At 43.1% G+C, this 23,393-nt stretch overlaps 1 protein-coding gene across 1 annotated transcript in view; it reads right to left on the bottom strand.

The window, feature by feature from the left end:
* Window positions 1–23,393, bottom strand: part of Znf827 (zinc finger protein 827) — a 146,190-nt gene that overhangs the window by 73,130 nt on the left and 49,667 nt on the right. The window contains exon 5 of the mRNA XM_013029498.1: window positions 10,557–10,798. Within this exon, the coding sequence (XP_012884952.1) occupies window positions 10,557–10,798 (242 nt within the window). The remainder of the gene's footprint in view (window positions 1–10,556; window positions 10,799–23,393) is intronic.

Below are 23,393 nucleotides of genomic sequence, written 5' to 3'. Positions count from 1 at the left end.
TTCTCACCAGAGTGACTGGTTACTGGTGCGTGGGCACCCTCCCTGCGGGCTGGGCCCTGGGAAAATAAAGGAAGCGTCTCATCAAGTATTGCCTGTGGCTTGTTCACAAATGTCTACGCCACACCTTTTTGGGGCTAAGCTGATGGACGTCTGTAGTCAGACAGAATGCAGCACGGGAGAAGAGCACGCTGACCCAACCTGCAAGCACAGTTCCTGGGTGCCACTCTTGACTCCCTTGCTCAACATTCTACAGAAAGATCTGGACTCCTAGTCCTCAACCCAGCCCTGTAGCCCCGCCCCAGCCCTATAGCACCACCCCCTCCCCTTCCTCCACCCCTCTACCCCTGCCTGGCCCCAAGTCCTATGGCAATCAAACAGAAAAAGCATCTAGAATGAAGGAGCAGCCTGTGACATTCTTTGCAGAGTTCTTGCCTGGTTTCTGGGAACCGCAGCCAATACAAATTTTCTCGGCTCTATTAACATATGCAGCTATGCGACAGGGAAATAATAATAAAACAAGAGCCCTTTTGAGTCTGGTCTTTCTGAATCCCTGGCCTCAGTGTGGGAGGCAGAGGAAGGAAGCTGGTTAAAAAAGCATAAAGGGTGGCCGCAAGAGTGAGGGCTAAAATGGGAAGGAGGCCCAGAGGCGCTCGCCTTGAGGAGGCCTGGGCGCCTATGCACGCCTGTGTGGGGAAGGGGAGGGCAAAGCAACAGCCACGTAGGGGTGTGCTGCAAGGGTTTGTATAAGTAACAGAAGGGGGCTCGCTGGCCCAGGTCCAGGGGGAAGAGTAAGCAGGCCAGCTGGAAGCAAGTGACCCCTGCTCCTAGCTTGAGGAGGCTGCGAAAGGGCCAAGATGACTTCTCCCTCTATCCTGCTTAAACAGACAGGATAATTCCAGTTTCACATCCGGTGAACTTGAAACGATCTAGGCCTTCAGGTACAGACATCTTAGCATGCAGAAACATGCCAAATTTTTTATCTTATTAAAGTGATCAAGTCCAGAAATGGGTGGCTCATGCTCATAATTCTAGCTACTCAGCAGGCTGAGATCTAAGGATCACAGTTCAAAGCCAGCCCAATAGGAAAATCTGTAAGAGTTCTATTTCCAATTATTCACCAAGAAGTAGAGCTGTGACTCATGGTAGAGCATCAGTGAAAAAGCTCAGGGACAGTGCCCAGGCCCTGAGTTCAAGCTCAGGGACAGTGCCCAGGCCCTGAGTTCAAGCCCCAGGACCAGCACACACACACACAAAAAGTTGCCTATGCTTTATCTGTATACAATATAAATTTGCTACTATGAATATCTCCAGTTTTCACTGAGTTTTCAAATGCTTAAAGAAGCCTAATTTTTTATTTAGATGTAACTTCTCCAGTTGTGGGATGTATTCAGGGGATGTACAGAGACACATTAGAGAACGAGATGACGTGATCAGGGTATTAGTGATAAGCCTGTTGCTGGTCACATTCAATATAAATCACTTAGAAAGTTGACATGCAAATATTCTTTGTGTCAGCTGAAATACAGAATACTACAACAAATACAGAAATCAGAGGGGTCGACTCTGCTATAGAAATATTATTCAGGAAATTAGGTTTCATGGCCTTACTCTCTCTGAAAATTTAATGCACTGTGCTAACACAAAGAAAGACAGGCTTTCCTTTTAATATTAAACAAGCCTGCATTTTTATTTAATTTTGAGAACTATGAAAATCTGGTGGCACTCAAATGCATAAAAGAAAAATAAATTGGACTATAAAGACTTTTTGTACTGCAAATAATGCCATCAAGAAAGTAGAAAGACAACCAGCAAAGTGAGAGAGAAAACTTGCGAATCACACATCTGATAAGGGGCTTATGTTCAAAATATATGAAGAACTTTTACAATTCTAGAACAAAAAGACAAGTAACCCAATTAACAAGTGGGTAAAGAATTCAAACAGACACTTCTTCAATAAAGATATACAAATGGCCAATAAGCACATGAGAATGTGGCATACATCATGAGTCACTGGGGAAATGCAAATCAAAACCACAATGAAATGACTAGTTATACATAAAGATAGTTAAAATGAAAAATGATTGACAGTAATGTTTTAATAAGGAGGTGGGAAGGCTGAAACCAACATAGCTAGTATGAAGAATTATTTGTAATCTCTCAAAATACTTATCGCACGGTTACTACCATTTGACCTAGTGATTCCATTCCTAAGTATATATAACCAAGAATTAAAAATGTAAGCGCATGCACAAACTTGAACACTAAGACTCATAGGAGCAAAAGTTAAAGATAAGCCAAATGTCTTCATCAATGGATAAAAGGATAAAGGAAATAACTTCTATTAATACAATGGGATGTTATTCAATGATTTTAAAAATCAATTCATGAGATAACAGAGATGCACGTGAGAAACATGATAAGTGAGAAAACAGACATAAAAGGCCACGTAGCATATGATTTCATTCATATGAGATGTCCAGAGTAGACAAATGTGTGGAAACAGTAAAGAAGACCTATGGTTGGCTATGACTGAGGTCGGGGGTAGAGAATGACTCCACAGTCATGACCCCACGGTAAGGAATTTCTTTAGGAGGCAAATCAGATATACTGGAATTAAAGGTGACTGTTGCGCACCTATGAATATACTAAAAGTCATTGAACTACATGTTTTCTATGAGTCCATTTTATGGTAGGTAAGTTATATGTCAATAAAGGTGTTTTGTTTGTTGAGACAGTCATTGTGTAACTCAAGATTCTTCAGCTACTGCTAGCCAAATATTATAACTATGCATCACTACACCAGCTGAATTGGTATAAAAAATAGGATAGCACTTTTTTTAAAAGTCGATATAGAAATCCTCTCTAAAACATAATCTGCAATATATAAATACTTAGGAGAATATTAATTCAAAATATTCTACAACTACTTAAAAAGACCTCCCCCAAAAAGCATTTTAACTTTCCGACAAGATTGTGACATTTTTTCATGGTATGCTGTCAAATTCTCAGTACTGTGTATTTGACAGTAAGAAAAATAGAAATTATTAATGAAGGAACAAAAACACCTTTCTACTGATGCTTCTAAATTACCCCTTAAGTCTTTACACGTCAATTGGCTAACACGTCTGGTCCCTTTAGCTAAGAGCATTCTGCGTGTGACCTTGGGAGTGGTGGGAGGTCAGGGTACCAGGATATGACCCGGAAAAGGATTCTGGGACTGTGGCTCTTCCTCTATTCCTTTCCTGGCATGAAGGGGATAGTTCTGCTCTGTAATGAGCTCCCTCCAGGATTTACTTTCTCACCACAGGCCCAAAAGCAATGGGGATGGGGAGGTCCATCAATCATGGACTGGAACGTTCAAAACTGTGAGCCAAAACAACTTTTTGATCCCTGCAAGTTCATTATGCTGGGCCCTTGTTACAGTGACAGAAAGCTGACTAACACTGAGGACATCTGCCAGGTTAGGCCTTCTAGGAGCAAAACACCAACTAGAACAGTGAATGCATTTTGCTCTGGGAAATGATTTAGCTGCAATTTCTAATATATCTCCAGAACTTTAGAAGAGTTCCAGCATGGAACATGAGTATGATGGGGTAAAAGGCAGGGATGGAACATATTTTTGTCCTAGAAAAATGCCAACATTGCTGAGGAGTAATTCTGAAATTTAATGAACACATACAAAATTAGCATAATCTGAGGCTCAAAACCAATATGGCTGTTGATTTATTAAGTGCATGTGCCCTTCTTAAAAAAAAAAAAAAGAGGTTCCCAGATACCAGCCATCATTTCATAATAAGTTTAAAAGACACTGCAGTGAAGAGAGATGCTCTTTCTGTAAAGGAAAAAGAACATTTAATAGAGCTTTGTTCTCTATCAGCATCAACCTAAAGCATTCCCGCCATCTCCTCAGCACAGTGTTTATACACTTCTGGGTATTAGGATCATTGGGAGAACCTGTCAGAGCAGACTATGAAGTCCCCACCCCAAAGTTGCAGCTAGTCTCCTGATAAAGGTCAAGAATGTGCATGTCTAATGCTCCCTCCCTCCCTACCCTGTGAGGATTCCACCAGCCTAGGAACCAGGCTGAGAAGCACTGCATTAATCCCTTCCAGGACATCCCCCCTTGACAGAAATCGTTCCCACTAGTCTCTACCTCTTCAAGATCCTTTGTAACCCACATGAGTGCTTTGGTGCCACATTGAGGACCAAGCTCCAAACTGATGAAGCTTCGGGGGACCGTCTTAAAAACAGCAACCTGTTCCTAAGCATCTCACAGCAAACTTCATCTTATTTAGGTGATACTCTGAACTCCAAATCCCTAATAGTTCAAATCCTGGGTGTGCTCAGATTCCTAGATGAAAGCCACCAATTCTAATTTACTTTTCTCTCCAGAACCAGACAAGGATAAATAAATATAAACCACAAGCGAATATAAATGCATGTGGTGCACACAGAAATAATGGGGCCATAAGCGTACTGCTCATTTGAGTCTCCTTTGAAGTTTTATTTCACATGTTGGGAAACTGAAATGTTTAAGTTTTCATTCATGTTTCTGAACCATTCTAGCTTTCCAGCTATTTATGGCTGGATAATTCCTAATCGTTTTAATGATTTTATTTTTTTGTTTGCACCCATCAATTACACAAGGGGGAGTTTCATTATGACATTTCCATATATACATACACTGCATGCCAAGCAAAGTTACCCCCCCAATCACTTTCAATTTCAACAGGTTTCACTGTTTTGTTTTCATACGTGCATATAAACCACTGAAGACTATATTCATTTTTATTCTACCTCCCAAGTCCTGCAGGCACAATCTTGCCAAGAGCTTATTTTTTTTTTAATTTTATTTTATTTGTGAACATGCTGTACAGAGGAGTTACAATTACATGGGCAGGATAATGCGTACATTTCTTACCAAGCATTGCAGCCTCCTCCTTTGTTTACCCTTCACATCCCTTCCCAGCCTCCCCCCTCCCCCCCAATCCCAATCCTTCTCCTTCCCCCCCTCCCCCCCCCCCCCGCACCGACGTTGTAAAGCCCAAGAGCTTATTTTACTTACCTGTCATAATTTTTTAGCATGTATTAATTACACCAAGGCATATCACCATGGTATTTCAGATACACATATATACTTAAATCTTTTTTAAAAAAAACTTAATTAAAGTGAATTAAGAAAAGTGTACTAACACATGAAAATTGTAGATATCAGTGGAATAATGTGATGTGTGGAAAATGTGCACATTGCAGGATGTTTAAATCAGCTGAACATATTCATGGCTTCCAATGTATATAATTTGTTTATAGTGAAAACTTTCATAATCCTTCTTTGAAATGTGTAGCACATTAGTGTTAGCTACAGTCACTCCACTGTATGGCAGCAATGGGAGCTTCTTGGTCTTCTATCGCTAACTTAGTCCTCAAATTTCCCAGGTAGCCTCTGGTAGCCACCATGTTGCGTCTCAATTTCTATTAGACTGAAATTTTTATCCCCTCTTTCCAGTTTTGCCCAACTACATATGCTACATTTTACATATGCATTCCTATGCAAATATGTGAAGTCTCCCAAAAGAGAGAAGGACTTTTTTTTATCCTTCTTCTCTTAAAACACAATGGAGACCACATGGATAAAATGTTGTGTTACTTTCAGCATGACACCACACCTATGATAACACATCTAGCCCCTGAGTGTACGAGGCAACCAGACACTGCAAAACGTTAAAGGTACCCTGAGTAATCACACTACTATGTTATAAAACCTTTAGACCCTGAGGTCTAGGCCTCCTTAAATGAAGACATCTGGGAATCGTCTTTGGCAACCACACGCTCTGTAGAGCAGTCTGATGACTTTGGCTGCCTGTGTCACACAACAACAGAGAGTCTCAGACATCCAGTGGTTTCCTCAGAGTGAGTTGCTTTCTTTATAGTAGTCAATTCACTAGGCCCTGCTGTCAGGGATTCAACCTCCCAATTAACAACTGGAAATGGAATTTAAACCACAGGAAGGAAGACAACTCAGATTTTCCCAAACACAGAGCTAATGAAAAAGTTAGCCAATTAATTGTGTTTTGTTCCTATAGAACATAAAGGTCAATTTAGAAAACAATGTACTTACACAGGTTTATTTACCTAGGAAGGTTTTATGGGACATTTGACCAAACCAAATATCCCAAATATCCCTCCTCATCAAATTAACCTAACTTCATTTAAAACTGGAAATTAAGTGAACAAAACTGTTGGCTAGCTGGCTGCTGGTAGTTCATGCCTATAATTCTAACTACTGAGGAGGCTGAGATCCGATGATTACAGTTCAAAGCCAGCCAGGGCAGCAAAGTCCCTATTAGACTCTTATCTTCAATTAACCACCAGAAAACCAGAAGTGGGGTTGTGACTGGAGTTTTAGAGTGCTAGCCTTGAACAGAAGAACTCAGGGGCAATGCCCAGGCCCTGAATTCAAGCCCCCTAACCACCACCAACACAATTGTTGACTAGTTTCCTCTTAATTTAATAAGGAATAAAAAGATTTCAAGTAGAGGTCAAAGCTTCTTATCTGAAGGAAATAAAAATGAAAAGAAAACTTCTATACCTTAGCAATTCCTTGTATCACAAGAGACACAGGATGATTCAGATTCCATAGTCTCCCATCTCGGTCACATCAATTTCCACTTACCATCAGTCAACTGTGTTCTGAAAATACTAAAGAAGTAAGTCTAGACATAAATGATTCCTAAGTTCCAAACAACTTCTATTATAATATTGTTATCATTCTTCCATCCTATTAGATATTGCTAATCTCTTTCAGTACCTAGTTTGAGAATTCAGGCTCACCCAGAATTCAGAGCTATGTGCAGGCTCAGCGTCCGCCAGACATCTTGGACTGAACATCTCCCAAGAATAAGAAGGATCATGGAAAGAAGAGGTATGGCTCAAGTGGCAGAGCACCAGCCTCGAGTGGAAAAAGCCAAGAAACAGCACAAGGCCCTGAGTTGAAGCCCCAGTACCAGCACAAGAAAAAGAAAAGAAAAGAAAAGGAAGGAAGGAAGGAAGGAGACAGGGAGGAGGGAGGGAAGGAAAGAGAGAGAATGAGGGAGGGAGAGAAGGAAGGGAAAGAAGGAAGGAAGGAAGGAAAGAGAAAATGTCACTAGTTTTTGCCTCCAACACTTGCCTGACCAAAGGATTACCCCAGAATGACAGGACATTATTCATGAAAAGAAGCAAGACAGGTGTAAGGAGTCTCTGCCACAGGCCAGCATGAATGCGGAGCAGCTCCGCCGACTGCATAGAGACACTGGGGAGGGATCAATCAATGATCAATCTTGCCTCAAGGGATGGGAATGGTCAGGTGGAAGGGGGAGCTAAAAGATGAGGAGAAGTCCTGGACACTTCATGAAGGGTGAATGATTTTTACCTGATGCTTGGGGATGAACGGACATTGGATGGTAAACACACAGGCCTGTTTCTAGGACTGACTTGGCATCATCTTCTTAACAGAACCAAGTTGTATAGGTGCAAATCGCCCCTAATGGATTCCACTCCCCATTCCTGCAGTTAATAAGGCTGGGATTACATTTAGATACTAGAGATGAATTAGTCATTTCTCTAAACAACTGGTTAATTATTGTAATATTCCACTAGGAAATTTGGAATCCTTAAACTCTTTTATTGTTACTCCGCTGGTAATTACTTCAAAAATTCTCTCGGGGCTGGGAAGGTGGCTCAGTGGTAGAGCGCTTGCCTTGCATGCATGAGGCCCTGGGTTTGATTCCTCAGCACCACATAAGAAAAAAGAAAAAAGACAGAAGTGGCGCTGTGGCTCAAGTGGTAGAGTGCTAGCCTTGAGCTGAAGAGCTGAGGGACAGCGCCCAGGCCCAAAGTTCAGGCCCCACAACTGGACCCCCCCAAAAAAATTCTCTCAACTGCTTATAAAGTTCAGAAAGTCCATTTAAATAGTCCTTGAAGAATATGACATAAACGGATTACTGCTGGGACCACAGCATCTTCAGGGTAGGGAGTGTGATTCGGGTTTTCTTGACCTATGTCTCCTGCACATAGAATGCTGGGGGTTATTTTTCAGGGCAAAAATATAGTTGCCAGTCTTCAAACAAGTGTTTTGTTTCCACATCATAAAGCAGGGTGGCTGCCCTTTGGAAATACAAACCATTGCATCCATTCAGCTCTTGTGGAAGCCCAGAGAACAGACACTCAGTAAAAGTTATCACACATTTAAGAAGACTCACTGATACCCACTAACATCATAGACAGCCACAATGGCATTTCCAGTCAAAGGATCTCACTGTCACCTGAGAAAGGATGTCTTATTTCAGTATCTCAAGTCACATCACCCAAAAGGATTAAGATAAAGTCTTTCATGAAATCTCAGTTTTGCATAAATATAGGTATACATCTATCTATCTATCTCTATATATATAATACATATATAATGTGTAGTACACACACACACACACACACACACACACACAGAGGTATTATCCTAGCCTCTTCTGCTCACAGTCATGGGTAAATTTTGAAATAGAAATATCACACTTCAGAAGCTTACCATTGGGAGGGGGACAGGAATCACTGTGGGGTAAGGTGTCAAGTCACTGTGAAGGGAAAGGTTATGCTATGGAGAAGCAGAGCTCTGGAACCTCCCTGAACTGGTCAGCATAACAGCAGAGAGATTCCTCTACATCACTGAGGTATTCTGACACAGGAGGGAGGGTTCAAGTATACTAAACTCTGCTGGCTTGAACACCACTGTTTCTAAAGCTCCTGGCTTTCAGCAGTCAGTAGCACCTGACCAGACCTCTATCTGAGTGAAGGGAGCTGAGCCCTCACTGCAAAGTTGGGGAAAATGTGGTTATCCTAAGGATGCAAGGATTCTATTATGCTTTATCTCTAACAAATCATGTTTTCCTCAAGTTCCAGCGTGCTTCGAGTTAACATCAAAGACAAGAATTCTTAACCCCACCAACTGGCAAATACAGGAATTTCAACTGCTCTGATATGATGATGCCAAGTAAATCACTATTAATTTCTTACTTTCCAACCTACTAGTCAACCAGAAACACAGCCAGAACTGCCGATGAAATTACAGATCACAGAGGAGTCCCGCTAATACATTTCTTGCTTTCATCCTTTAAGCACAGCAAGTTCCAAACTTAAAAACAGCTTTTGATTCCTATTAGCATTTTAAATACAGGTTCTAAAAATTACCTTTAGAAGGCAGAGAACTAAGGATGGAATATGACTTGACAAGTATTATTATTAATACAGATTTCCTCTCCATGTTCTGAATGTCATTCCTGGCATTGAAAAGACACTGCATTTTCTACCTGTGGTAAAAGCAGTGGGACAGACAGGACAGACTGGGTGGAAGGAAATCTAAAATGCATCACTTTCAAGCTATACCCCCTTGTTTCCTACATTTAATAGGCTGCGATTACATTTAGATATTCATCGTAACAATAGGTTAACTATTAGGAAATCTCTTATTGCTACTCTATTAATAATTACTTAAAGAGTCATCTCAACTGCTTATCAAGTGAAGACAAATATTGTTAATGATCCTTAAAAAATACAGTACAATTGGGTGCTGGTGGATCATGCCTACAGTTTTAGCTAGTTGAGAGGCTGAAAACAGGATAGCAGTTCTAGGCCAGTCTGGACAGACAAGCATACTGTCTCAACAGAGGGAAGCTGGACATGGCGGTGGGCATCTGTCACGCCAGCTATAATGGGAAGCCTCAAAGGGGGTAGACTGTAGCTTAGGCATGTGCCCAGGCAGGAAGTGACACCCTATCTCAAAAACAGGCCCAGTGCCAGGGGCCCACACCTGTAATCCTAGCTACTCAGGAGGTTGAGATCTGAGGAACACAGTTCAAAGCCAGCCCAGGCAGGAAAGTCCATGAAACTCTTATCTCCAATTAACCACCAGAAGACTGGAAGCAGCACTATGGCTCAAGTAGTGAGCGCTTGCCTTGAGCTGGGGGACAGCTCCCAGGCCCAGAGTTCAAGCCCCACAACCAACCAACACACACATTCACTCATACACACATTCACATACACACACATAGTCAATGAAACAGGTACCATCTAGCAATTATGAGACCTTAGTACCTCCAAAAAAAAAACAAAACAAAGCAAAGAATACAATTTAGACACACACACACACACACGCATGCACACACGCATGCACGCACACAAATGTAAGGTCCTCTCTTAGTAAATAGGTATTTTGCTCAGCTACCAGAAGTGCTGTGAATGTCCATAGAATTCACTTTCAATTTGGATTGTCTTGAAACCAGCAGTGGTTTCTAACCATTTGCAGTAATAGTCAGGAAAACATGGCCGTATTTAATAAGATCCATCCATGGAACAAACTCCTAATGCACAACCCAGGGATGTCAGCCAAGCAACCTGATCATTCCCTGAGTTCACCACCATAATGTGGCATCGTCACATCAGGTTAATTATAACCCAGGCAGGAAGCAGTCCGGTCCATTAACGGGTGAAATGATCAGAATGTGCATATTTTAGAATAAATCAGGTACCTGAGAGTTTCATGAGAAGTTCTGAAGCAGCTTTGATCGACACGTCCCTCCGGAGTCCGCTCCCCTTCCCTTCCTGGGTCTTTAGGGTGTCCTCTGAGATACTTGGGGATGCCACTTCAGATTCTGGGCTGAACACATAGCTGGATCGAGGCAAAGGGGTGTTGAGGGGCTCTTCTTCCTTGGGTTCCTCTTTCACTTTAAAATTAAGATTCATGGGCTCCTTCTGATTTGCAGCTGTCAAAAGGAAAAAGGAGTTATACAGACATAGGTGTGTGTGTGTGTGTGTGTGCTTGTGTGTGTGTGTGTGTGTGTGTGTGTGTGTGTGTGTGTAAAAGGCCACTCCCTGTACTGAAGCATGGAATGCACGATTACCTTGTGCTAACAGCTGGAGGGATCACACTGTGACCAAAATAGGCAGGGCCCCGAGCACATCGTTGTATTTTTGTACAGTGCACTCCGTGCGCCTGAGCCTTGGTAGGGTGTGGGCTTCGGAATATTTTCAACTTCTTAGAATATTTTAAGGAATGGTGTCTCAACAAAGCTGACAAGTTGTCTTTGGTTTCCTGAATTTTCTCCTTTCCTGTACATGTGGGGTGTTCCCAAGCCATGGGCATTCTCTTTACCTTCTTCTATCATAGAATTACAGTCCAGGCAATTGAATAACAGCATGTGTCAAAGGCAGTACCCAAAGTGGAAACCTGGGGTAGATATTCACGTGAGGATGGGGAATCTGTGGACTGGGAAATCACAGGCTAGAGATGTGTCACCCGTGCCTCATGATGAGTGGACCCTGAGCTGCACACCGCCACACAGGGACTGGCACTGGGCTTCTTCAGAGTACTACACATAGATCTATGCCTGCATCCCAAGGTATCCTCACATCTAAGATAGGTCCTTGGATTGGTGGTGGTGGTGGTTTTTTTAGGAAAATTGTAAGAAATTGTAAGATGGCTGCACAGCTTTCTTCCCTTAGTCCCTCCCTCTCTATCCACAGCCTCAAAGTAAACAACCCACATAATCACTGTGTGTTTGTCAGAACTGAGAACTTCAGTGATGTAAATTCCAGATCCTAAAACTTGCCCCTGCCTCCATCTTTCTTCTAGAACCTTCTTTCCCAAGAGCATTCTACTAGTCATTGTAGAGCAATCAATGAGTATTTATTAGGCCTGCGTATCTCTGATTCTTTGAGGAAGAATAATTCAAAGTGAACAGTTCCATGTGTTAAAATTGCTTCTTTGGTGTGTATTTTGTTTATAAACATTCTGAGACTAGGAAAATGATAAAAATAATGAGTCCCTAGAAACAGATCCCAATTTCCAGTGAGGGCGGCCATCCGCAGATACTCAGGACACTAGCAGTTTCGAGGAGTGCATGCTATATGAGACTTAGGAGAGAAAGATGGTTAGCATTTTTAGCACAACCTAGATTTAACAAAACTTCAAAAAGGTTGAAAAAAATAGCCAGGCTGTATGTATGCTACTGGATTATGTAAACTTGAAAGGCACTATGTACCTGGTTTTCATTCTACCAAGAGTGGCATAAAACTGTAACGTACTGAGGACGTGAAAAATCTAGCTAATGAAAGAACAGATAAACATGTGGGAGACACTCATTTGCTCAAGTTTTAATTTCCCAAACATCTGGATCTAAATAGAAGCTACAAAAATTAGAAAGACGAAGACTAGCTTGCTTGTTTTTGCTGAGAAATATGAAAAGCTACATTTTATAATTAAGATGATCAAATAATTGCCATCTCTTTAATTATCCTACTTTAAAAGAACCCATCTGTGCAGGGAAAGGTGGAAGTAAAGAGGGAGAGAGGGTGGAGAGGAAAGTAACGATTTGGGCCTGGCTGTGAAGTCTTCACTACTCACACAGCTCTGTGCACAGATGGGCTCAGCTCAGAAAGGGCATCTGCAGCACCTGCCTTGACTTCTGTTTGTGTATCTCGGGTTTGCCAGACGCTCCACTTCCAACGCCATGAGCAAGCCCCACTCATCACAAGGCCTCATCTCTCACTGTTTGTTCCAAACATTTGAGGAGCGGAATCACCCTGATGCTAAGTTACGGGCATCTGCAAGTTATTTATGCACTTATTTATGGAGCTGGGCTGTCATTGAAAGAAATTGGACCCATTTCTATAAGGATGTCTACAGGACTCAAGATAAAGACCACTGTGGGAGAGAGAAAGGGGTCCAGTGGGACAGTGTGATTCTGACTGTCCAGTTATAAAAAGTGGGGATTCATGAACTATAAAAGAGCCTTTTGTACAGTCAGGTGGCATCAGCTCCCATGGGGATTCCCGCCAAGCCTCTTCTCCTTCAAGGCCTGTTCTACCTAACTCCCTTCAAGACCATTCTTTGTTTCAGGTATAATGTATACAACTAACATCTGAATAGTTACCCGGGGATGCCGCTTCCATCAACCATGATGAATAGGATTACTGTTTTAATTTTACAGGTGAAAAAAAAAACAACACAAAATCCCCAGAAATGAATAGACTAACCACTTCCCCCTCCAACGACAACAAAACCTACACACAGAACTCAGACACAGAGACACGAGGCTCTAGCGCTGCAAGTATGGTCCAGCTCAGCTACCCATCAGAAGGGAACTAACTTAAGCAACTGCATCATGGGAAATGGAAAAATCAGGCAAATGGAAAATGAGTGACAGGAGTAAGCTAAGCATTGCCGAGAAAGGGAAGGGTAGATGTAACCAGTGGGGAAGGGACATTTTGTGGCAGAAGGAAGATGAAAGACAGGGAAAAGATGGCAATGTAGATGCTCTGGACCCCTCTGCAGAAGGACAAGGACGTCTCTTGCTCTTTAGAGTCCCGCATTGTGGAGAACGCTGAGCTGCTCTGTGGAAAAGGAAGGCTATTAGGAATTACATTTCCTATCTCAGCCTAAACAAAGCCAAACTCTTAACACCTGAAAGAGACCACAGACCTGTGATGTCCCATGCTCCAAGGTACCCTAGGGTACGTTGCAAGGATTCCAACACATTTGTCTCAAATTTAAATCTGTAAGATGGTTAAATTAACTTAACATTGAGTCTTAAGTTGTGTATCCTCAGTTGTATTCTCCATAAAGTATCAACTCACTAGAGAGCACTAATGTGCTAACTTATGTCAACATGTTAATTCAGTTTTGTGCAGTGCTTATAATGCATTTGCTCCTGCTTTCAAAGGAATGCCAGACTTCTGGTTGTCTGTTATTAATAGGGAAATGGTTCACGTAGCTCTGGTCCATGTGAAGATGCAGCGGGAGAGCCTGTAGCATGCCTCCCCTCAGCTTCTCAACCCCAGCACCACTGCTGGCCAGACTGGCTCATATCCTGCGGAGGGGCTGTCCTGCCCGCTGGAAGACGTTCCCCACATCCCTAGCTTCTACCTGCCAGCAGTGCCCGACCCTTTTCGAACACATCACCCTCCCTCCAGACATTACCAAGGGTCCCGTGGCAATGCCTGTCTTAAGTGAAATTCCAGAGCAGGTTCTAGAGTGTGTGCTCTGGAGAAATTTCTGATTGGGGCTAGTAGACCAAAACAGACAGACTGACTGACAGACAGATGGTGATGTGTAGCTAGAGTCACAAATCACTTATAGAACACATAGCACATATTGTCTTGTGATGGCTCACCCAGATTAGCTTGTCTGACCTTTACCACGACTCTTTCAGGTAGATCCTAATGTTATTTCCATATGGCAGGTGAAGATCAACCATCTAAAGTCATGAAGTACACTTTCCAACTAACAGTTCACTAAGAACTAACCACACTGTTCATAGAGAATGGTGGATGGTTCTGAATGTGTCTTGTCCGTCATTTGTTGTAAGGAATGAAGGCTACTGCTGAGTGTTGTCGATTCTGAAGCAGAAGTTTTATAGAATTATACTCTTCTTTCAAACATCTGAATAAATCTAATTAAAGGAACCTTGAGATTACAAGACAAATTGTTAAAAATCAGTTCCCATTTTCTGTAACTTCACTGCATTCAGCAGTATTCCCTTTATTGTTCTGTCTTCTTTTGCCTTTTTTTTTTAAGACAGAGTCTTGCTACATAGCCCAGGCTGCCCTTGAACTCTGAAATCTCTAATCCTCAACCTCCTGAGTGCTAGGATTACAGTTGTGCGCCACCACCAGCTGAAGCCTGATACAAAGCAGTATTTTTTGAAACTGAAATCAGCAAAATAAATTTAAAAATACATTGGACAATAGCATTGCTAAAAAGTGTCCAAAACCTATAACATCAGAGTAACTGGTTTTCTAATTGTTTAGATTTTTAACTAAACATTATAAATGTACATTTTAAAACAAAAATCTCTTTTATATGGCTTGTATCTTGAGACCTCACATAAGAATTTGCTTGAACAAAAATGGACCTAATGTTTTCAAAAGCCAAGAAATGAACAAACCATTAGTGTTTTATAGTCTCCTTATTTTATAGTAAGAAAACACAGGAGCCAAAAATGACGCATCCTTTACAAAAATCACACATTTGTTAATGATCCAAACAGAATCAGAAGCTCACACAGGCTCACACAGACTCATACTTGTAATCCTAGCTACTCAGGACGCTGAGATCTGAAGATTGAGCTTTGAAGCCAGTCTGGGCAGGAAAGTCCATGAGACTCCAATAAACTATCCCTTCCCCAAATCAAAAAAAAAAAATAGCTAAAAGTGGAGCCATGGCTCAAGTGGTAGAACACTAGCCTTGAGCAAAAAGAAGCTCAGGGGCAGTGTCCAGGCCCTGAGTTCAAGCCCAGGACTGGTACAACATCAAAACAACAACAAAACAGAATTAGAGCTTAACTCTGCAGACCACAGGCCAAGGCTGTTACAGCTATTCAAATTTTCTTGAGAATGTCACGTAGGTACACATACACATGTGCTTTAAGAAAAGCCTTCTGAAACCCTAAGAAAGGCCATTTTGATAAAATAATAGTTAACTGCAGCTGAATATTCCTTTTAAATGTTAAGCATCCCATATGCAAATGGAATGTTAAAAACACGTTCCAAATAGTTTTACATCTTACTGTTTAATTTGCCTTAAATCATGTGAAATTTTAACTCTCTCTTCTTTCCCAATCACCTCCACCTGTGTTAAACCCTGGCTAGACTTGGGGATGTCCAGACCCGAAGCAAGTCTACCAACTTCCTGGATAACAGCTCCGATTGTGGGCCCTGAGCTAAGGTGAGAAGAGCCCTGTGAGAGAAGAGGCAAGTGTAAAGTGTAAACCCCAGCGCGTGGGGCCTCGAGCACTTTACATGAATAAATAAACTCCTTCTCCGCAAGGCACTACTGAAACCCACACATAATGAGCACCAGTAGCCATCTGCGGTTATCCACTTAACAGACAGGACAGTTCCCTTGTCAACAGCAGGGAAGACAAGTCCTGGAAAACCTATCAAACCCGAGTCCATGCGAAAGAAAAGCTGTATTTTAAATTCATGCTATTAACACATTGAAAGAATGAAATCACAGTTAGCCACAGAGTTGTTTGCATGGTGACGAGAAGAAAGAAAGAGAACGTAAAGGTTGGACAGTATTCTCTCCAATACTATTCAGGGAAGCTGGTGAGGACCTACTCCAACTGACAGCTCCTTGTGCCTGTCACCCTTGTCACTGAAATTAATATGCTGGTATTCTGGATCAGTTGCACATGATTTCTGTCGCTGTGGATCACCCAGGGACTCTGAAGGGCTGGGAGGGGGAGGTGCAAGCAATGGCCACAGTGGTTCCCTTTGCATACTGTGACCCCCTGTGAGAAGACCCTACAGAAGATACAGAGCTCTAGACTCCACGTGTCTAGAACCCAGGACGACAGGAAAGAAGGTGAAGGTGAAGAAGGGTGTCTGGGCTGGTGACCACTGTCCACAATTTTCCTGAGAGAGCCTGTTGCAAGGGGCCTTGGAAGAATGGTCAGCCATGGTTTAGATGTTGGGGGCTCAGAGGGGGGTGCTGGGCTGAGGCAGTTGGCTGGAAGGTTGTCTAGGTGTGAGGTGAAGACTCCAAGGGCAAGGAGAGATGATAAATGTATTTTGAACACACACACACACACACAATGTCACCAGATTCCAGACTAAAAGCACATGCAGTAGAAATGATGCCATGGTTTTGAAGCCAAGGAAAATAAACAGTGAAGCAGACGGAGGTCAAAAGACAGTTCATGCAACTGAGAAATAAAAATTAGGTAATAGCTAATTAAATGGTCATGAGCCAAGCCTTTGCAAGCAGACCAAGCTGAATCTTTGCTCTGTGTTTTGCAGCTGAAGCCTTGGAGGCTCAGCTTCCTCATCTATAAAATAGGTTTCCTGTCTCTGACCATGTGTCATACCACAGTGAGGGGTAAACAGGGAGCTGCACGAAGTGGCTGGCCAAGAATCTGGCTCTCTGCAGGTACTGGGTTACCGAGTACTCTTATACTATGTAGGGGACACAATTGGTAGCAATCATAGTGGTAGCAGACAGAAGAAAACACTCGGGTGAGAAGGAAGAGAATGACTGAGCTTTTACAAAAACAGGAGACCTCACCTCAATAAAATTTCCCCCCGGGTCTATCAAGATAAAAAGAAATATTCTGACACCAATTTTAGAACTAGTCTACATGCTACACGGTGTGGTAAGAAAGAACGGGATTCCAGTTATCACCCAGCACCAGTTATTTAGTCCAGGATGTGGATTCCTCCTTTAAAGGGCATTGTGACAGGACTTCTTGGGCTCTCTGTGTGGCTGAGTGAGAAGGAACTTGTCTAACGTTCCAGGGATTCTGATTTGGATCCCTAGCACCACAAATAATAACAATAACAATAAGAACAACAATTACTATAATAATGCAACTTCTAAAGAAGTCTGCCATACATTTGGAGAAGGGCTCCATGTTGTGTAAGTTGATCACAAAAAAAGAAGGGCAAAGAATGGAGCCAACTTCCTGACTGGCTGCTGGAAAGGAGCTCTAGTCCAGCCACTTATTAGCTGTATGAACTTGAGCAAGGCCCTTAACCTCTCTGTTTCTTAGATTCCTCATGCGTGTGGTGGGAACAGTAATATTACGTTCGGCTCACAGTTAAACAGCGCTGAGTAAGCACTCCACACAAAGCAGCTATGATACCTAATGAGTCAAGAGCATCAAGTCTCTATCCGTTCACATTCAACAACGGTGTGTGCAGTTCCAGGCTCTGCTTATGATTCCATCTGCCCTCTGTGACTCAGAGAAGTCTCAAGAAGGAACAAGTCATGAAAAACAGGAAAGAGCTCTACTTACTCTTTCTCTGCCTCTCTGTCTCTGTATCTCTCTCTCTGTCTCTCTCTAGCATATGATTCACCAAGTTCAATAAACCCCAGGGTTTCAGAAGGGCATTCAGACTTAGAAGCTCCCCCCTCTCCCCAAACAGGTGCTCAGAAGAGAACTGTTAGTCACATGGTCCCCGAGTTCCCATCACAAGGAAACCAAGGACACAAGAGAACAACCACACTGAATATGTGTCTGGGTATAAAGAGCACAATGGTGGCTTTTCTATGGAGGAAGGCCCATTTGTAAGGTAGAGTCTAGAAGGCCAATCACAGCCACTGTGCAAAAGCGATGCTTCAGTCCAAGGAGCATCTCCCAAGCTTCCTTCTCTACCAGGGGACCTGCCATCGACGCGTAAGTCCCATCACACCCCAGAGGCATAAAATCCTGTGCAGTGGATGGAAGGAGCACACGAAAGGCCTCTGGACAACTACCAGATATGATACAAGCACTTTTGCCAGCGCCCCTTCATTTACACACAGAAACCTCTGCCCCTTCACGGCCCAGCCACTAATAAACCAGGAGCAAATTACACACTGCTCTGAGGCTGAAAGTAAGTGGTAGCTTTAAAAGGTCCATCTCTCCTAGTTAAAATTATTTCTGTCTCCATTTTATGAAATTAATATGATGTGGGAGACAGTACAAGGTTGTTTTTTTTCCAGTTTCCAAATTTAAAAGAGTTGAAGTAACTTATATCTTTTATTTTGAAAAACCAGGGACAAAAAAGATATTCCCTGCCAACAAGTGAGGTGCCAAGTTTCTGTCAACTGTTTGGTTATAATTTGGAGAGCTAGAATTAAATGTTATGTCTTAAAAGGCAGAGTCTGCAGAAAGAGAAATGATGCAAGGCCATCGCGGGCAACTTATAATCAAGCTTTGAATGCTGATGCTCCCAGCTCCTTGATGCTCATCCATTGGCTCTAAAGATTTTGAACTGGTCAGGCACCAGTGGACCATGCCTGTGATCCTAGGTATTCCAGACACTGAGATCTGAGGAGCCTGGTTCAAAGACAGCCCAGGTAGGAAAGTCCATAAGACTCTTATCTCCCACAAGCTACTTTAAAAAGGCCAGAAATGGAGCTGTAGCTCAAGCGGTAAAGAGCTGGCCTTGACCAAAAAGCTCAGGGACAGCACTCATATTCAGCACACACACACACACACACACACACACACACACACACACACACACACACACACACACTGAACTGGACAGATATCTCTTGTCATCAGGTATCATGAGCAAAAACCATGGCATTTTGCTCCCCATGCCAACTCTAATCTACAACGTAATGCTTCACAGCCATTCTCACCCCTGTTTTTGGTGGTGTGGGATGGAACACAGGGAGAATCATACTCAGAAAACCCTCAACTCCATTGAAAAAAGACAGTTCCCAGTACCAAGTTTCTACTCCACATCAGAGGTCTTTAGTCCTGACTGTATGTTAGAACCATCTGAGGATTGTAAAGAAAATATCATTGTCTGGGGCTTATCCCAGACCAATTAATTAAATCATTATTTCTAGGCCCTGACATTTTGCAAACGCTCCCCAGACGCGCCCGGTGTGCAGCAGAGGACATTAAGAACTGCTGTTAGCAGGGAGGACAGGCCAGGAGCGGCCAAATCTGGTGTTCCCATCATTGGGGAAGCACCCTTCCTCAGCAAACCCCGAGTCACGTGACTCTGGGCTTCCCTGCCACACAATGGTTTACATAGATCTTCTGGCTTCCAGAAAAGAACTAAGAACACAATAGGGCTCCAGCTCTTGGAAAGGCCTCCTTCCAGGTCAAAGCCTGAGCAAAGTCTAGAATATTCTCTTTTCTAGCAAGCCCGAGAGACAGCAGTAAGCGCTGCTCTATATCCTGCCCCAAATCCTCCATGACGCTGAGCCTGGCTGTGCGCGTTCTGGGGAGCAATGTTCCTCTCGCGGGACTCAGGAATGTGAAGTATGGACTTGGAAAAGTAGCTGATGCTTTGGAAAGGTGTTTTGTTTTGCTTTTTAATTTAGGCTCGTAGTGAGAAATCCCCCAATGGGGATGATAAGAGGAGAACATAAAGGGCATTTAAAACAACCCTTTACACAGTGATTCCAAATCTCGTTGGGTTCCATTCAAGCATCTTTCTCAGTGTTAATGGAAGGAGCAAGAATGACTTCCCTTAATAACTGGGCAAGAAAGCATCAAGTGTTTTCGCCCTCTCTCTTGGAAACAAGTAGGTGTCTGCACACTTGAATTTGTCACTGTGCTGCAGCTTTGCAGACAGGGATCAGACTCGGTGCCCTCAAACAGCTGCTCCCTACTGTTCCAGCAGGTGCATGGACAGAGCCCTGGGAAAAACTCCCTGCAAGAACAATGGCGCTGTTATGACACCAAGGGATAGAGCCTGAGGCTAACTACTCGTTCACTCCAGCCGAGGACAGGAAGAGCCAGAAACTCAGCCACAGCTCCCTGGGTTTTGGCCTTTCTATTCCTGCATTATGTCCACAGAGAGAGGCAGGTAGAGCACACAGCAAAATGCAAGCTGTCAATTCTAGGGCTGGACCGACCACACAGTTCATAGAATTAAAAAAAGAAAGAAGAATCCTTGCAGAAAACGTATTCTCCTTTTAACTTATCTTCTCCTCCTGTGGGTTGCATCACCACAGTCACCAAGTTTACATTTACATCCAAATATGCACACACACAAAAAAAATTACCAATGCACCGCACTCCCCCGTGACTTTATAACAGGTTGCTAGGTAACAGTGCATACAAGTCAGGTTTCAAGACCTCTGGTAAGCCACCATAAAATAGCTGCATGGGCCTTTTGCATAAAGAGTGTGCATTTGTTATCTGTTTCCTTATGCCAACTGATCAGCCAGTAAATAGTTGGTCTGCTAAACCATAAACAACGCCTCATCAATAGCTAACTGAGGAAACAGGTCACAATATAAGGCTTTGGCGCACGGAGCCTTACCCCAGCCTATAAGCTCCTTCCTTCCCCATCATTCTTCTCCCTCTTGTCTCTGCTATTTGCAGTGCTCATTCAAAGCCTGATCTTCTGCTCCCTGAGATGGGCTGGAGCTAATTACAGCCTGACGATGGGGTGCTCAGACCCCAGCCCAGCAAGAGCTGTGTATCACACACCAGCATTTCACCCGAAGATTAAGTCTACCCACCTCCTTCTTTGTGGCACCCAGATTTTAAATGATCACCTTGGAGTTAGAATGTCTGCACTGGCCATGCTCGTCTGAAGCAGAAAACATCCACCATTCTAGATTATGCTCAAAGAATGTCACATATGATTCTTCAACTGGACCACATGGCCTAAGCTTCTGCTGTCATAGCTGCTGTCATAGGAGAGGCCATTGAGGAGGAACTAGAGTGTCTCTGAGGATGATATCCGGAAGGATCAGGGCAGCCAATGGAAAACTGGAAACATGCACTTTCCCCATAGATTTTTTTTTTTAATATAAAATTCCCAGTGTGTAAAATACCATTTTCCCTGCCCCTGGGATGGAAGAGGGAAGAGGCCTCAGGGATGCGCCATCTCTTCATGCTGAGCTGAGGTCAGATGCGATGAATTTCTATAACTGTTCATCTGTAGGGGGCGCCCTCACTCCCGCCGCAGGCTGGCATGGGTGCCCATGGCCGCCCTCGCTCTCTTCCTCCCCAGTTCCCACCTCATCCCGCCCCAACTCATCCACTGCAGAAGAGCAAAGATCTAGGGTGAGGGGGACATTCCAGAAGGCCCGATGAGGTGTTATCTAGCCAAGGGACTTCAGAGGGAAGCTGGGCCTCTCATTCACCTGGCAATGACATTTAGTGAAATGCAACTCACAGTCCATTTAAAGGAAGGCGGTGACCAATTATTCTCCATTTAAAGGGTATTGTCAATCTCCAGAGAGCTGAAATGGCATTTGGAAATTATCCTGGGAACTGCCACCTACACTGGCAGACAGAACCAATTCTCGGCCGACCTTTCCCCACCCTCTACAACCCCTTTAAAATTTAAAATCGTACTTTTCAAAACATAATGAGTAACAGCACAGTCCCACAATGTGTCTTATTACCCCAAGAGAGTCAGACAAAAAAACATCTAACATTTCTCTACTCCTTTTTAACATTATTACTTAAATCAAAGACACTGGAAAAAATTGACCAAAAAAAAAACACCCCAAAAGAAACATCATGCATAATTTGATAGCAATAGAAAGCAATGTCAATTAAAAAGAATATACTTTTTGCCATTTATACATCATCTTCTTTTCTAAGGGCATTAGGGCAGTTTGGAAAAGAATGTTTTAATTCCATTTTATATGAATTATCTAGAGTGGTCAACTTCAAGAGGTGGAAATTAATGGTGGTTACACTGAAGGGAGAGAATGGGGCATAATTATCTAATGAGTGCCCTTTTGGATGATGGAAAGTTCTAGAGATGGATGGAGGAGGGCAGTTACAGAGCAATACAATTGTATTAATGCTGCTGAATCACACACCTAAAAATGATTCAAACAGTAAAGTTTATGTTACATACACTTTACCATTATAAAAAAAAAAACCTGAAGAATCAATGACAGCAACCTTTACCATTTGTTCTAATTATACATGTCTATAAGTCCTGTTTGTCAACTGTGTTTTTGGAAATCTCTCAAATTGAAACAGTAAAAGAACATGAAACGATGAAAAAAATGAGGAATTCCATATATATGTATATATATATACACATACATATATGTACATGTATGGCTTTTATAGAAACCAGGATGAAAGAAATTAAGCTAAACAGAGCCCAAGGTCACACACAAAGCCACGGGTGTGAACCTGGCTCACCTAGTAATCTTCACCCTGCCCAACAACAAGAAACCCTGAGAGTCGGGACAAAGGCAGGAAGTCAACATTCCCTGTGATTCCAAGATCCACGTGGAAGCAGTGTCTAACTCCAGAGGATGGGCAAAGAAAACTGGAAGGAAATAGGCAGGAAGGTAGGAAGGAGAGGGAGGGTGGGAGGGAGAAAAGGAGAAGGTGAAGAAAGAGAGGGGGAGGGAAGCAGGAAAGGAAAGAAGGAAGGAAGGAAGAGGGAGGGAGTTAGGAAGGAAGGAAGGAGAGGAAGGGAGTTAGAAAGGAAGTATGGAGGAAGGGAGGAGGAAGGAAGGAGAAAGGAGGGAGGAAGGAGGAAGGAAGGAGGAAGGAAGGAAGGAGGAAGGGAGGATGAAGGAAGGGAGGAGGCAGGAAGGAGAAGGAGGAAGGAAGGGAGGAGGCAGGAAGGAGGAAGGAGGAAGGGAGGAGGAAGGAGAAAGGGAAGAGGAAGGAGGGAGGAAAGAGGAAGGGAGGAAGGAGGAAAGAGGGAGGAAAGAGGGAGGAAGGAAGGAGGAAGGAGGGAGGAAGGGAGGAGGAAGGAGGGAGTAAGGAAGAAGGAAGGAAGGAGGAAGGAGGGAGGAAGGAGGAAGGAAGGGAGGAGGAAGGAGGGAGGAAGGAAGAAGGAAGGGAGGAGGAAGGGGGGAGGGAGGAGGAAGGAGGGAGGAGGAAGGGAGGAGGAAGGAGGGAGGAGGAAGGAGGGAGGAAGGA

This window comes from Dipodomys ordii, unplaced genomic scaffold (genome assembly GCF_000151885.1).
Source record: "Dipodomys ordii isolate 6190 unplaced genomic scaffold, Dord_2.0 Scaffold119, whole genome shotgun sequence".
NCBI lineage: Eukaryota > Metazoa > Chordata > Mammalia > Rodentia > Heteromyidae > Dipodomys > Dipodomys ordii.
Note: the sequence above shows the minus strand (reverse complement) of the source record. Positions and strands in the feature narration are given on the sequence as shown.